The sequence below is a fragment of the Mustelus asterias genome, chromosome 12 (genome assembly GCF_964213995.1).
Source record: "Mustelus asterias chromosome 12, sMusAst1.hap1.1, whole genome shotgun sequence".
NCBI classification, from domain to species: domain Eukaryota; kingdom Metazoa; phylum Chordata; class Chondrichthyes; order Carcharhiniformes; family Triakidae; genus Mustelus; species Mustelus asterias.
This window is the reverse complement of record NC_135812.1, coordinates 50,707,636-50,720,027: the sequence shown is the minus strand read 5'-3', so window position 1 is coordinate 50,720,027 and position 12,392 is coordinate 50,707,636. Positions and strand designations below refer to the sequence as shown.

Below are 12,392 nucleotides of genomic sequence, written 5' to 3'. Positions count from 1 at the left end.
TATTCAGAAATGATGTCCCCCATTCCAGATTTCCCATTCTTGGGAAATGTTCTCAGAATTCCTACAGTGCAGGAGGTGGCCATTTGACACATCAAATCTGCGCTGACAACAATCCCACCCAGGCCCTATCTCCTAACCACACGTATTTACCCCACTAATCCCCCTGACACTAAGGGGAAATTTAGCATGGCCAATCAACCTAAGCTGCACATCTTTGGACTGCGGGAGAGAACCGGAGCACCTGGAGCAAACCTACGCAGACATGGGGAGAATGTGAAAACTCCACACAGTCACCCGAGGCCGGAATTGAACCCGGGTCCCTGGTGCCGTGAGGCAGCAGTGCTAACCACTATCCTCTCAGGATCTACGCCATCAAGCAATGATTATAGGTCCAACCTGCTCATCCTTATTGATAAAGCAACCCCCTCATCCCAGGAATCAACCTAGTGAACCTACTCTGAACTGTTTCTAATGCAAGTTCATCCCTCCTTAAATAAGAGGACCAAAACTATGCACAGTTGCACCAAGACTTTGCTACTTTTACATTCCATCCCCCTTGCAATGAAGATCAACATTCCATTCACCTTCCTAATTGCTTGTTATACATGCAAGTTACACTTTTCTGTTTCATTTTCGAGGACACCCAGATCCCCCTCTACCGCAGTATTCTTCAGTCTCTCCATTTAAATATTTTGTTTTTCTATTCTTCTTACCAAAGTGGATAACCTCACATTATGCTCTATCCACCAATTCTTTTGCCCACTCACTTATCTATATTCCTTTGCAGACTCTTCCAACTTAAATGTTAGTCTCTTTGCTATGCCCCAAGAAGTTGGTCCTTCATGCTGAGGTACAGTTACACAGGCTAGCTTCTGAAACAGTGCCCCAAGAGCCCATCTTTTTGGGGCCAGCCAGGACTGTGATCTATTTCAGAAGAGCTGGATATCCATTTTTATCCAAAACTCATGCACATACAACTGTTTAAATGGAGAATAGGAAAACAATTTAGGAGTAGGAATTCGATCCGGCGATATAAAATGCCCCTGCTAGGTTCAGCAACTGTGAAGCTTAAAATGAAACCGTGGACCTGGCTGGTCCAGAATGCTATTGGTCCATAGGTTTTTGGCCTGACAGAACAATGTGTGACAAATTAGATGTTCACGTTCCCAAGCACTTCACATTTCAAACCTTGTTAAAAGAGTGCTTTCCAATTAATCCATTAATACAGGAAAATACTTACAGCAATTGTCTTATAATGCATTCATATGAATCTGTAATACAGATCATTGCAGCTCCTATGGACAGATCCGAAATGATCCAGAATCCCTTGATTGGTGCAGGTGGGCTGCAAGAATTGTGAAAACACACAAAAGCTGGTGAAAACAATGCTGCTGCCATCTTTCAAACAAATGTGACCAAAAATAAATTATTTCACTGGCTTTACTTTGTAATAAAGGAAGTGCATTCAATTTGCATAATCTCAATAATTTCTCCCCACCCTATTCCCACATTTTTTTCACCTTTTTGCTTTCATCTCCCTGTCCAATCTAATCTTGACCATTGACGTAATTTCTGCCTAATCAACTAACCCTGAAAGCGAACTGTCTCAACTCTGCATGGAGATTATCCTGTTTTGTGCCAAATCTCTTGCATCATGGTTAATGATTTGCCTTCAATTCCATGAGCTTTAACTTTAGCAAACAGTCTCTTATGTGGAACTTTATTGAATGTCTTCTGAAATCCACATAAATAGTAATCACAGATATTGTTCTTTCCTCTACTTTAGTCACTTCAGAAAAAAAAAATCAGATTCATTAGGTATGATTTAGCCTTTACAAATTCATGCTGGCTCTCTGAACCTTGAATATTTTCAGTTGATTCATCACCCTACTGCACAAATAACCTTTAAGTTTTGCAGACTGTTACCTCTTGGATTTTATATTGTGTGCCCTCAAAACAAAATTAAATTCTTATTTTTGAAGACCATATCAAACCCGAGATGCTGACTTTAACATCATTCAAAACCTTCTGTTCAGAGTACCAACCCTACATCCTTGGTTCAAAAAAGTATCATCTCATACTCATTGAAATTCATCTAAACTTTTACTCCTTCCTTATCTTTACAGTGAGCTTTCATCTTCTAAACAGTTAACTGTACCTTTTATCACATCATTATCTGAAAATTTAGATATCTAATCAAATCCAGCCTTATTCCAAATCATTGACATACATAAAATAAAAGCAAAATACCACAGATGCTGGAATCCAGAACAAAAACAGAAAATGCTAGAAAATCTCAGCAGGTCTGACAGTATCTGTGGAGAGAGAATAGAGCCAATGTTTTGAGTCCCTTTCTTCAGAGCCAATTTTTTTTCCCAATCCTGCCGTCGCAGGAATTAGTCTGGTGAACCTTCAACAAAACAGAAAAAGCTGGAAAATCTCAGCAGGTCTAATGTTGTGATGAAGGGACATCTAGACTCGAAACGTTAGTTCTATTCTCTCTCCACAGATGCTGTCAGACATGCTGAGATTTTCCAGCATTTTCTGTTTTTGTGTCATTGACATACATAACTGAACCCTATGGGATCCTCTTCTAACTACTAAAAAAAAACAAACACTGCTGTCTCCTGCCTGATCATCTTTTGCTATCTGTCCACTATTTCCACACAATTTAATCTTCTTTAATAATAATGTGGAGATGCCGGTGTTGGACTTGAGCTTTCGGAACGCTGCAAAGGCTCGTGATTCCAAATAAACCTGTTGGACTTTAACCTGGCGTTGAGAGACTTCTTACTATCCTTTAGTAATAGATTGTGTTCATAGAATAGAATCATAGAAACCCTACAGTGCAGAAGGAGGCCATTCGGCCCATCGAGTCTGCAATCCCACCCAGGCCCTACCCCCACATATTTACCCGCTAATCCCTCTAACCTACGCATCTCAGGACTCTAAGGGGCAATTTTTAACCTGGCCAATCAACCTAACCCGCACATCTTTGGACTGTGGGAGGAATCCAGAGCACCCAGAGGAAACCCACGCAGACACGAGGAGAATGTGCAAACTCCACACAGACAGTGACCCGAGCCGGGAATCGAACCCGGGACCCTGGAGCTGCGAAGCAGCAGTGCTAACCACTGTGCTACCGTGCCGCCCTTGAGGGGTTAACTTTATTCCACCCATTAAAAATGATGCAGATTGCTGCCTTAAGAAATATTAATGCCTTTATTCTTGGCGATGGATCTATTTTAAATTTTTTACTTTAGAACATAGAACATAACAGCGCAGTACAGGCCCTTTGGGCCTCGATGTTGCGCCGATCTGTGAAACCAATCTAAAGCCCATCTAACCTACACTATTCCAATATCATCCATATGTTTATCCAATGACCCTTTAAATGCCCTTAATGTTGACGAGTCCACTACTGTTGCAGGCAGGGCATTCCACGACCTTACTACTCTCTGAGTAAAGAACCTACCTCTGACATCTGTCCTATATCACCCCTCAATTTAAAGCGATGTCCCCTCATGTTAGCCATCACCATCCGAGGAAAAAGGCTTACACTGTCCACTCTATCTAATCCTCTGATCATCTTGTGTGCCTCTATTAAGTCACCTCTTAACCTTCTTCTCTCTAACGAAAACAGCCTCAAGTCACTCAGCCTTTCCTCATAAGACCTTCCCACCATACCAGGCAACATCCTGGTAAATCTCCTCTGCACCCTTTCCAATGCTTCCACATCCTTCCTATAATGCGGCGGCCAGAACTGTATGCAATACTCCAAGTGCGGCCGCACCAGAGTTTTGTACAGCTGCAACATGACATCATGGCTCTGAAACTCAATCCCTCTACCAATAAAAGCTAATACACTGTACGCCTTCTTAACAACCCTATCAACCTGGGTGCCAACTTTCAGGGGTCTATGCGCATGGACACCGAGATCTCTCTGCTCATCCACACTACCAAGTATCTTACCATTAGCCCAGTACTCTATATTCTTGTTACTCCTTCCAAAGTGAATCACCTCACACTTTTCCGCATTAAACTCCATTTTCCACCTCTCAGCCCAGCTCTGCAGCTTATCTGTGTCCCTCTGTAACCTGCAACATCCTTCCGTACTGTCCACAACTCCACCGACTTTAGTGTCATCCGCAATATATTTAGTACATTCTTTAGCAAACTAGCAATAGGAATAGAGCTCATTCCATATATAGTATCAGCAGCAAGCACACTCAAGTCACATATGACGTGGTTTGATGTTCAGCAAGTCCTGTTAGGCTATCCCAACCTTACAAGAGCACTCCCCACTTCAGAGGTAGTTTTGCCCCATGGGTCCACAACTGCTAGGATCTGACTTTTTAAAAAATATATGGGATGTGGGCGTCGCTGGCTGGGCCAGCATTTATTGCCCATCCCTGAGGGAATTTAAGAGTCAACCACATTGCTGTGGGGATGGAGTCATATGTAGGCCAGACCCAAGTAAGGATATCAGATTTCCTTCCCTAAAGGACATTAGTGAACCAGGTGGGTTTTTACAACAATCGACAATGGTTTCATGATCATCACCAGATTTTTAATTTCAGATTTTTATTGAATTCAAATTTCACCATGGTGGGATTTGAACCCAGGTCCCCAGAGCATCATCCTGGGTCTCTGGATTACTAGTCCAGCAACAATACCACTACACCACACTTCCCCAATTCAGGTGGCTGCAACTCACAACATAGAGCCTATTTTAGTTTTTTGAAAAATATTGTCAAAGGCTTCAGAGGGAAAGGACTTGATTATGATACATTTTTGTAGCACAAGGTAGCCTTTTTAACTGTCGTGTTACCAAACTGTAGAAGGAATGAGAGGAGAGGAAATTAAAACTGTTAACTACAAATTGCTTCAATTTCCAATATGTTACACAGTCAGCCATCTCTACTTGTGCTGCAAAAGGAAGGAGCTACAGATGTGGAAATCTGACTTGAAAACAAGAGAATGATGGAAATACTCAGGAGTGAGAACCAAGAGCGAATGATCATTTCAGGTAAGTGACTCTCAGAACTGATTCAGTTCATCAACTCTGACAAAAGGTCATTGCTTTCTACCTACACATCTGGAATACATGCCAGGAAAGGCATCATTTAGAATAACTTCAGTAAGATCTCCCTCAATTTTACATTACTAACCCAAAATCCCCAGGAACTGCAAACAGAACCAAAAAAATTACAAAAATGCCCAAGATAAAAATCCGTTTGAAGAGCCCAGGTTAGAAGTCTAACACAGGGTGATTGACTGCAGGTCTATGTCGAAATCCATTAACTTCTCTTGCCTAAATGAACAGTAAGCTAGTCTGAGACACGCATCTCCTAATCCTGAGGCAAAGTTCCGTCCCATAGTACCCTCGGCCAAAGTATGGCATAGAGACAGAGAGAAACTAAAACCATTTGTAAATGTTTGCAATAGATAAAACAACATAAAAAACATTATGGTCAAAACCATAAGGCAGCAACATGGGGCGGCACGGTAGCACAGTGGTTAGCACTGCTGCTTCACAGCTCCAGGGACCTGGGTTCGATTCCCGGCTCGGGTCACTGTCTGTGTGGAGTTTGCACATTCTCCTCGTGTCTGCGTGGGTTTCCTCCGGGTGCTCCGGTTTCCTCCCACAGTCCAAAGATGTGCGGGTTAGGTTGATTGGCCATGCTAAAATTGCCCCTTAGTGTCCTGGGATGCGGGGATTAGCAGGTAAAATATGTAGGGATATGGGGGTAGGGCCTGGGTGGGATTGTGGTCGGTGCAGACTCGATGGGCCGAATGGCCTCTTTCTGTACTGTAGGGTTTCTATGATTTCTATGAACATAAAACAAGTAGTGTATTTTTCAGGAATTCAGTAATGGGGAAGATCGGAAAACGGTACCTGCATGGCAGTGGCTTGGTGCACAGGACATGTTCTACTAGACATTTCTGTTCTGCTGCCAGCTCCTGCAGTGCAGTTTTATCGTCATCATCTACAGACACAAAAGCAAATGAAAAGCTGCTTGCCACAGGAAGGGGCTAGTACCCTTCTTAAACAGGAAATATCAAATGCTGGCAAGTAATCACCCATGACAAGAATCATTCCAGCCAAATCGAAATTCAATTTTGCTTTCTTTCCCAAATGGATGTAGCAACCTAATCTTGACACAACTGCTTTGTTAGTGTCTTTTCTGGAACAGTAAAGTCAATTTAATTGGAGCCAAATTGTGGAATGGCAATATCAATCATAATGCCCCACATTTATAGAGCTTTATGGCTTTTCAAACATAATCAACACCATTTCACGCAATTACAGTCTGCAATAGACTCTAGTACTTAGCATTTTCAAAAATGGTTCTAGGTGGTGACAGCCAAAAAAAGATTTTGGTACGCAAGCGTTTCGAAATCTGTACAAAAATTGCAGTTTATTTAATCTGATTACTGTTGAAAAATAGAAGGTACATACTGTTGAAAAAAGGAGACATATTGTCCAAACCTTTCATCTTGCATTCATCAGGACAGATTCAAGAATGCCAAATTTCAAAGGGAGTAAAGAGGGTGCTGATTGATTAATAAAGGAATTGCCAGAGAATGCATCAGGGAACGATTGCCGTCCCACATTTTGATTAGCTCAAAAAATACGTGTGGACATGTTCTTTTTGCCTGCAGATGACAGGGCTCATCTTCAAGGGTAATTTGAGATAGACTGGGCACTTTTCATGTCTGAAAGTGATGATCTTGGGCCCAGTCATGCGTATGCAATACATACAGCAAAAAAATAATCTGATCAGGGTAACCATTATCCTGCAGGATAGCTTTGTATGCACCCTATTAGATCATCAAACGTGAACAGTGAGTCCTCTTTACAGGTTTGCTTATGACGCCAGTTGTATAGCGTAGAGAGCTGCAGAACTCCCAATACATTTACTGACCAGTGAAGGTAGACAGCATGTTGAGGAAAGAGAGCTCACCAAGTGAATTTGGTTGCGGGACGGATCGCATTAAGATATGCATGCAGCTGCAGATTCAAATGTAACAAACGTGCCATTTACATATCCAAAAATGCAAGGGGTAGGATATTAGGGATAATTTCATTGAAAATATGTTTCTCATGGAAATTGACAAAACTATTAACAAGAGCTGGAGCTAGAGAAGATCCCATGGCAACACCATCTATTTGGACATACATGGTGTCATTGAAGCGAATAACTGTGCAAGTTGCTAAGTTAGTAAGTTCAATGAATACAGATTCAGAAATGGCAGCACATTTAGATTGCCATGGTATAGTGATGTGGCACAAATATTTATGGCTTCCTTGACTGGCACATTAGCGAATAGGCTCGGAATGTCAAAATAGTTATTGATAAACAGGTCATATATAGTCTTTAAAGTTTTTTAAAAAGTTTAAAGTTAAAGTTTATTTATTAGTGTCATAAGTAGGTTTACATTAACACTGCAATGAAGTTGCTGTGAAAATCCCCTGGTCGCCACACTCCAGCGCCTATTCGGGTACAGAGGGAGAATTTAGCATGGCCATTGCACCTAACCAGCACATCTTTTGGACTGTGGGAGGAAACTGGAGGACCTGAGGAAACCAACACAGTCATGGGGAGAACGTGCAGACTCGACACAGTGAACCAAGCCAAGAATCGAATCCAGGACCCTGGTGCTGTGACGCCAATGTTTAAATGTCGATGTTTAAATGCTAATGTTTAAATGCTAATGTGACGCCACTGTTTAAAAAAGGAGGTAGACAAAAGGCAGGTAACTACAGGCCGGTTAGCTTAACGTCCGTAGTTGGGAAATTGCTGGAATCCATCATTAAAGAAGAAATAGCAGGACACCTGGAAAAAAATGGTTTGATCAAGCAGACGCAGCATGGATTCATGAAGCGAAAGTCCTGTTTGACGAATTTACTAGATTTTTATGAAGATGTAATGAGTGCGGTTGACAGAAGGGAACCGGTGGACGTGGTGTTTTTGGATTTCCAGAAGGCGTTCGGTAAGGTGCCTCACAAAAGGTTGCTGCAGAAGATTAGGGTACACGGAATTGGGGGTAAAGTGTTAGTGTGGATTGAGGATTGGCTATCTAACAGGAAGCAGAGAGTTGGAATAAATGGGTGCTTTTCAGGTTGGCAGTTGGTGACTAGTGGCGTGCCGCAGGGATCGGTGCAGGGGCCTCAACTGTTTACCATATACATAGACGATCTGGAGGAGGGGACCGAGTGTAGGGTAACAAAGTTTGCAGATGATACAAAGATGAGTGGGAAAGTGAATTGCGTGGAGGATGCGGAAAGTCTGCAGAGAGATTTGGATAGGCTAAGTGAGTGGGCGAGGATCTGGCAGATGGAGTATAACGTTGACAAGTGAGAGGTTATCCACTCTGGAAGGAATAATAGCAAAATGGACTATTATTTAAATGGTGAAAAATTACAACATGCTACTGTGCAGAGGGACCTGGGGGTCCTTGTGCATGAATCACAAAAACTCAGTTTGCAGGTGCAGCAGGTGATCAAGGAGGCAATGGAATGTTGGCCTTTATCGCGAAGGGGATGGAGTATAAAAGCAGGGAGGTCTTGCTGCAATTGTACAAGGTACTGGTGAGGTCGCAACTGGAGTACTGTGTGCACTTTTGGTCCTCTTATTTGCGGAAGGATGTATTGGCCTTGGAGGGAGTACAGAGAAGGTTCACCAGGTTGATACCGGAGATGAGGGGGTTAGCTTACGAGAAGAGATTGAGTAGATTGTACTCGGAGTTTAGAAGGCTGAGGGGAGATCTTAGAGACATATAAGATAATGAAGGGGCTCAACAGGGTAGAGGCAAAGAGATTCTTTCCACTTAGAAAGGAAACAAGAACTAGAGGACACAGCCTCAAAATAAGGGGGAGTCAGTTTAGGACAGAGTTGAAGAGGAACTTCTTCTCTCAGAGGGTAGTGAATCTCTGGAATTCTCTGCCCATTGAAGCAGTGGAGGCTACCTCGTTAAATATGTTTAAGTCACAGGTAGATAGATTTCTGATCAATAACGGAATTAAGGGTTATGGGGAGCGGGCGGGTAAGTGGAACTAAACCACTATCAGATCAGCTATGATCTTATTGAATGGCAGGGCAGGCTCGAGGGGCTAGATGGCCTGCTTCTAGTTCTTATGTTATGTTCTTATGCTGTGAGGCAACAGTGCTAACCACGGTGCCACCCTTTTCAAAAGGTGAAGGAATTTTTCATCTTGGATGGAACACTTGGGAGTTTGTGGAAAGCATTGAAGGCACTATATTTGCCCGGTTCAAGCAATTTTGGCTCAAGTGTCTTTGAGCTGGAGTCTGAGTTGCAGACATTGTGGGGAATCAGGAAGGAGATTCCCTACAGGGAGTCCTGCCACTGTAAAGTTGCAGTTCTCAGTCATGGTCAGCATGAAGGGCCATGGGCAGCTCTCTCTGAGTGAACAATTGGTTATAAAGCTAGAGGGGCACCGCTCCACATCAAGGACGGGGCAAGGCAAGGAGATAGCTTTCCACAAACTATCAGCCAGCACAAGGATCTGAACCCACGCAGTTGGTGTCATTTTGTATCACCAGCCGTGCCATCTGGACAATGGAGTGCACCACATAAGGAGTAATAGTAATGTGACTTCTTTATCTTCAATGTGAAAGCTTTCTCCCGTCCCGAGTGTTTTTTTGAATATTTTCTCTCTCTTGCAGAAGGGGAGACTATAGACCTACCTGTGCTCAAGAATTGTTCCAGTTCATTGACCCATGTCAGCCCGATGCTGTGTATGCCAGCCAGGTGTGTACAATGATATCGTGTTGGACATAATGGATCTAGAAAGAGAACATTGCATAAATGAATGGCAGCTACTATGTCCGACGGTGGATATATCAGAACAGCCTTGGCACAGGTCAGATCGGGAAATATCTAGCAAAAAAAAAGATTGATTCGTATCAGCCTCATACAACTACAACATTTATAGGAACAGGATTAGGAGCTTAATTGCATACACCACCAAAGCAATTTCATTTGTTGTCAGGCATTCAGTTTATCTATATAAATCCATATGTAGGATTACACAATGAATTGCACCATACCTTTATGCAATGCAATCGGGCAGGAGAAATCAGATTGCAACTGTTCATACTCATCCCCAGTTGCCAGTTTCAGGCTCAATTCCAGCTCCACACATTCAAACACATACAGAGAAGGAAGAGACTCACACCTCAAGTCCCAAGATTCGTTAGCCTAGAGTTAACAAGAAGATCATGAACTTCAACTTTCTAACGTATACAATGTCACATTATTTTAAACAATGTAATTCCATGCAATTCAAGCCACTTTAATTACATAGACTAAAATTATACAATTGGTACACTTTCTAAATCCCATCAGCCATGGTAAATATCCTAAACAGGAAACCGCAACTAAATTCGGCAGCTATTTCATGGGTGGCCATAAAAATTTGAGGATTTTAAGAATATTTCAGATACTGTGATATTCTCCATAGCTAAAGAGCCTACAACACAGAAACAGGCTATTCGGTCAATGTCAGAGTTCATGATCCACACGTGCCTCTTCATATCTTTCCAAATCTAATCCAATCATTACACCCTTCTATTCCTTCCTCCCTCATGCACCGAGCAAGCTTCCCCTTAAATGCTCCGTCTTATCTGCACTACCACATTTCAGATTCTTACCACCCTCTTAAGGTTCCTCTGAATTCCCGACTGTATTTATTAGTGATTATCTTATATTTCTGGTCTCTAATTTTGGGCTTCCCCACAAGTGTAATCTTTTCCCAAGCCTAGCCTATATCAAGGGCCTCGATTGAGTGACTCCTCGGCTCTTTGAGAGAAAAGAGCCTCTGCATGTTCAGCTCTCTTCTGACTCATGTGAATCTTTTTATTTTAGTACCTTCATCATCACATCTGATCAACATCCTTTTTGTATAATACGAAGATCAAAACTGTGCACAGCACTCCAAGATAATCTAACAAAAGGTTCTATACAGGTTTAGCAAAGCTTTGCCACTTTTCAACTCTATCACTCTGCAAATAAACCCCAGTGTGCTTAGTTTGCCCGTACCTCCATCACTAGTTTGTGATATTCATATCTGTATCCCCAATCCATTAGTTCCTCTACCTCATTTAGACTCTTACTTTCCAAAGAGAACACAACCTCCTATTCCTCCTACCAAACTGCAGCGCGCCATACATATCTATATTAAAATAGCCATCAAATGCCCATTTTGCAAGTTTGCTCACATAGTAACGTAATGATTGTTTGTGCTTCTCATATCACATCATACTATTTGCTCTTGCTGTTTTCTCAGTGGGTATCTGTTTTCATAATTTTGTCTTCTGCCACACAAAGCAAACAAGTGACTGTTTGGGGAAATACAAATTAAACAATGGACTGGGGACGTTACAGCATTAGCAACTTAACTATCTCACTGTACGATAGGCAGACAAGTGGCTGGAGGTTGAAGCCTTTTTAAAAAAAAAAACAGGTGGGAGCATGGAGGAGACAGAGACAGGAAGGAGAAAGAATCATTACACTATACTAAAACTACCAAGATTGGAATTAATCACAAATCCCATTTACCACCTTACCATCTGATCCTCTTCATCATCTCCTTCAAGAACCACACAGTGGTAGAGCATGCCGGATTGTGTAGCAATAACCAGAATGTTGGGAGTAGAGGGAAGGCACAGTATTGCACACGCATCATAGCCGTAATTATCCTCAGCAGCTGGGTGCATCGGCAGAGGACCAAGTAACTTCCCAATAAGACCAGTGCTAGGAGAGAAGATTGGAGTAAAGCTAATATCACAATTTGTCACACCAACAAGGATACTTTTAATTCTCACCTGAGCACCAGAGAGTTAGGGCAGCTCTGTTACAAACATAAAAAATACCCACAGGTATGAGCAACTAGAGAATTTCATCTCTACCAATAAATTGAAAGGTTATGGGATAAATAATATTGTCACAAATTCTGGGCCCACTGCAAGCAGACCCTTACTTTCCAGTACTCACTTCCACTAATATCTAGACAAATGTTAGCATAAACATGTATAACCCTCCTTAAGGAAACCAAAATTGGTCTTACCAACACCCTGTACTGATCTTTCTGTACCGCAGCTTTCTACAGTGTCTCGCTATTTAAATTATATTTTGCTTTTCTATTTCTTCCCAAAGTGGACAACTTTACATTTTCCTATACTGTACACCATATACCATATTTTTGCACCCACACATCTATGTCCTTTTGCAGATTGTGTGTCTTCATAATTTGCTTTCCTATTTTTGTATGGTCAGCAAATTTGGCTAAAATACTCTAATCCCTTCATTGGAAGCTACATATATTAATACATCGAGTCCTGTTCTTTGCAGACAGAAAGAACATA

General features: G+C 42.0%; 1 protein-coding gene across 2 annotated transcripts in view; it reads right to left on the bottom strand.

Annotated features, from left to right (window-relative positions):
• The window catches only part of nup88 (nucleoporin 88), a 51,746-nt gene that overhangs the window by 23,886 nt on the left and 15,468 nt on the right, over positions 1 to 12,392 (bottom strand). For both annotated transcript variants that reach the window (XM_078225214.1, XM_078225213.1), the window contains exons 6-10: positions 11,595 to 11,781; positions 10,077 to 10,227; positions 9,714 to 9,812; positions 5,900 to 5,990; positions 1,241 to 1,345 (exon numbers count right to left, since the gene is read on the bottom strand). In XM_078225214.1, the coding sequence (XP_078081340.1) occupies positions 1,241 to 1,345; positions 5,900 to 5,990; positions 9,714 to 9,812; positions 10,077 to 10,227; positions 11,595 to 11,781 (633 nt within the window). The remainder of the gene's footprint in view (positions 1 to 1,240; positions 1,346 to 5,899; positions 5,991 to 9,713; positions 9,813 to 10,076; positions 10,228 to 11,594; positions 11,782 to 12,392) is intronic.